This window comes from Solanum stenotomum, chromosome 7, assembly GCF_019186545.1.
Source record: "Solanum stenotomum isolate F172 chromosome 7, ASM1918654v1, whole genome shotgun sequence".
Classification (NCBI taxonomy): Eukaryota; Viridiplantae; Streptophyta; class Magnoliopsida; order Solanales; family Solanaceae; genus Solanum; species Solanum stenotomum.
This window is the reverse complement of record NC_064288.1, coordinates 39,935,928-39,939,724: the sequence shown is the minus strand read 5'-3', so window position 1 is coordinate 39,939,724 and position 3,797 is coordinate 39,935,928. Positions and strand designations below refer to the sequence as shown.

At 38.3% G+C, this 3,797-nt stretch overlaps 1 protein-coding gene across 1 annotated transcript; it reads left to right on the top strand.

The window, feature by feature from the left end:
• The first annotated feature begins 2,540 nt into the window (after nucleotides 1-2,540).
• Nucleotides 2,541-3,176, top strand: LOC125869893 (uncharacterized). The gene is made up of 2 exons (XM_049550295.1): nucleotides 2,541-2,796; nucleotides 2,944-3,176. Exons 1-2 carry the CDS (start codon nucleotides 2,541-2,543, stop codon nucleotides 3,174-3,176), a joined length of 489 nt encoding a protein of 162 aa, XP_049406252.1.
• Nucleotides 3,177-3,797: the final 621 nt, after the last annotated feature.

The window sequence follows — 3,797 nt, the reverse complement described above, 5'->3', positions numbered from 1 at the left end:
GTGGATTTTGATGTTATAATGGGTATGGATTGGTTAGCTTCTTGTTATGCCACGGTGGATTGCCGAACTAAGATGCTGTATTTCCATTTTCCAAAAGAGGTCGTCCTTGAATGGAAAGGTAATATTGGGACACCAAGAGGTAAATTTATTTCTTATCTTAAGGCAAAGAAGATGATGTCCAAAGGATACATATGTCATCTAGTGAGAGTGAAAAATATAGATGCTAAGCCACCATCTCTTCAATCAATTCCAGTGGTAAATGAATTTCCCGATGTATTTCCTGAAGATCTTCTGGGTTTGCCTCCAGAACGAGAAGTAGAGTTTGGTATTGATGTGATTCCAGATACTTAACATATATCCATCCCTCCATATAGAATGGACCCGACAAAATTACGGGAGTTGAAGGAGCAATTAAAAGACTTATTAGATAAAGGATTCATAAGGCCTAGTATGTCCCCATGGGGAGCACCAGCTTTATTTGTACGCAAGAAAGATGGCTTGTTAAAAATGTGTATCGACTACCGGCAGTTGAATAGGGTAACGATTAAGAACAAATATCCCCTCACTAGAATTGATGATTTGTTTTATCAGTTACAAGGTGCTAGGTGTTTTTCAAAAATCGACCTAAGATCAAGTTATCACCAAGTGAGGGTCAAAGACAAAAATATACCCAAGACAACTTTCTGAACACGGTATGGTCATTTTGAGTTTTTAGTCATGTCATTCGGGCTAACGAATGCACCAACAGTTTTTATGGATTTGATGAATAGGGTGTTCAAGCCATTTTTAGATGTGTTCGTGATAGTATTCATAGATGACATTTTGGTGTATTCAAGATTGGAAGAGGGCCATGCTAATCACTTGCGGCAGGTTTTACAAATTCTTCGTGATCGTAGGTTGTATGAAAAGTTCTCTAAATGTGAGTTCTGGTTAAAATCTGTGGCATTCTTAGGTCATATTTTATCCGATGAAGGAATAAGGGTTGATAACCAGAAGATAGAAGCCGTGAAAAACTGGCCAAGACCTACAACGCCTACGAATATTCGTAGTTTCCTTGGATTGGTAAGTTATTACAGAAGGTTCGTTAAAGGTTTCTCTTCCATTGCTGCACCCTTAACAAAGCTAACACACAAAGAAACCAAATTTCAGTGGAGTGATGAATATGAAAGAAGCTTCCAAGAGCTGAGGAATAAATTAACTTCTACACCTGTATTGGTACTTCCGGAAGGAACAGAAGGGTATGCAGTGTATTGTGATGCTTCAGGAGTGGGCCTAGGATGTGTATTGATGCAACATGGTAAAGTAATAGCTTATGGTTCAAGGCAGCTGCGGCCACATGAGAAAAATTATCCAACTCATGATCTAGAGCTAGCAGTAGTTGTATTTGCTTTGAAGATATGGCGCCACTACTTGTATGGAATTCATGTTGACCTATACACTGATCACAAGATTTTGCAATATATCTTTAAGCAAAGGGACCTAAATCTGAGGCAGCGAAGATGGCTGGAGCTATTAAAAGATTATGACATGGATCTCTTGTATCATCCTGGGAAAGCAAATGTAGTAGCTGATGCGTTAAGTCGTAAAATAATGGCAAGCACTTATGGGCAGTCTATGGAAAGACAAGGAATAACTAAGGATTTATGTCAACTAGCTAGCTTGGGGGTTTGCCTTCTTGAATCTCCAGACGAAGGGGTTATTGTGCAAAATGCGACAGAATCCTCATTAGTAGTGGAAGTGAATGAGAAGTAGTACACTGATCCTATTCTATTAAAGCTTAAGGAGAATGTACAACAGGGTATGACAAAGGAATTTGAGCTTACGCAAGATGGAGTACTTCGATGTCAAAACAGATTGTGTGTACCTAATGTAGATGAATTAAGAAAGAGGATTATGATGGAAGCACATCATTCGAGATATTCTGTCCATCCGTGGTCAAGTAAAATGTATCATGACTTGAAAGAAATGTATTGGTGGGGGGACATGAAGAAGAACATTGCAGAATTCGTGGCTCAATGTCCAAATTGTCAACAAGTAAAAGTAGAGCACCAAAAGCCCAGAGGTTATATACAGTGTATAGAACTTCCAATTTGGAAGTGGGACATGATCAACATGGATTTTGTCACTGGTTTGCCTCGTTTATTTCGGAAGTTTGATTCTATATGGGTAATTGTTGATAGATTGACCAAATCAGTGCACTTCTTGCCGGTCAAGACTACTTATACAGTCGAAGAATATGCGAGGTTGTATATTAAAGAGATAGTTCGTCTACATGGAGTGCCAATCTCTATTATATCGGATCGGAGAGCTCAATTCACGGCAAATTTTTGAAAGTCATGTCAGAAGAGTTTAGGAACACAAGTGAATTTGTTAATTTAAGTACAACCTTTCATCCTCAAACAGATGGTCAGGCAGAGTGTACAATTTAAACACTTGAGGATATGCTGCGAGCTTGTATATTGGACTTCAAAGGTAGTTGGGATGATCATTTGCCATTGATCGAGTTTGCATAAAACAATAGCTACCATTCAAGTATTAAAATGGCACCTTATGAAGCTTTACATGGTAGAAAATGTAGATCCCCAATTGGCTGGTTCGAAAAAGGTGAAACTGCCTTATTTGGGCCAGATCTTGTTCATCAAGCTATGGAAAAATTCAAAGAGATACAGCAGCGGCTAAAAACAGCTCAAAGTCAACATAAATCATATGCGAATGTTAGAAGGAGAGGACTAGAATTTTCTATAGGGGATTGGGTGTTCTTGAAGGTGTCACCAATGAAAAAGGTAATGAGGTTTGGTAAAAAGGGAAAGTTGAGTCCATGCTATAAAAGGCCATATAAGGTTATCCGAAGAATTGGCCTAGTTGAGTATGAGTTAGAGTTACCTTAAGGGCTTTCAACCGTTCATCCGGTGTTTCATGTCTCAATGCCTCGAAAATGCGTAGGTGACCCATCTCGTATTACTCCTGCTGAAGATGTACAAGTTACGAGAGATCTCACTTATGAAGAAGTGTCCATTTCTATTCTGGATCGACAAGTTAGGAAGTTAAGAAATAAAGAAGTAGCTTCTGTAAAAATATTATGGAGGAACCAACAAGTAGAAGAAATTACATGGGAAGCGGAAGAAGCAATGAAATTGAAGTATCCTCATCTCTTCCCAACCGATGAGAGAGATTAAAATGTTAAGTTGAGGAGTTAACAAGTAAGTATAAGTCTATATTTTCAATGTGATTAACAATAGTACTAACTTAGGCTTGAAATTGTTTGAGCTGGATAACCGTGCTAACATTCGAGGACGAATGTTTTAAGGGGGGAAAGATGTAACAGCTCGTATTATGCATATGCTTATTCTATTCTTGTGATACTTGACATAGCTTTATAGTATAGGTGCGGGACCATGTTTCTTATATGATTAGTGTTGGCTTAAACTAGCTCGGAAGGTGATGTGATGCCTTACACGTTGCAGTATATGTACAACAAGTTATAACCCCAACGGAAGTATTTAAACTCGAAATGGGAAGGTGATAATTGAGCTTAAAGTGCTAAGTTAAAGAAAAAGAGATTAATAATTAGAGAATGGAATAAAATAGGTGAGCTGCTTGCTTGACTTAACTAAGCTAGTAGGTGACAAGTAGGTGCATCACCTACTTTGACTTATTGACCAGTCCAAAGAACCAAGTAGGTGCATCACCTACTTGAGCTATATGGATCTAAGTAAAAAGGCCAAGGTTTATGGATCAGATTTGGGCCTATGCTAATGGACTCACTTGAGGCTCAAACTATGTTAAATAAAACAAAA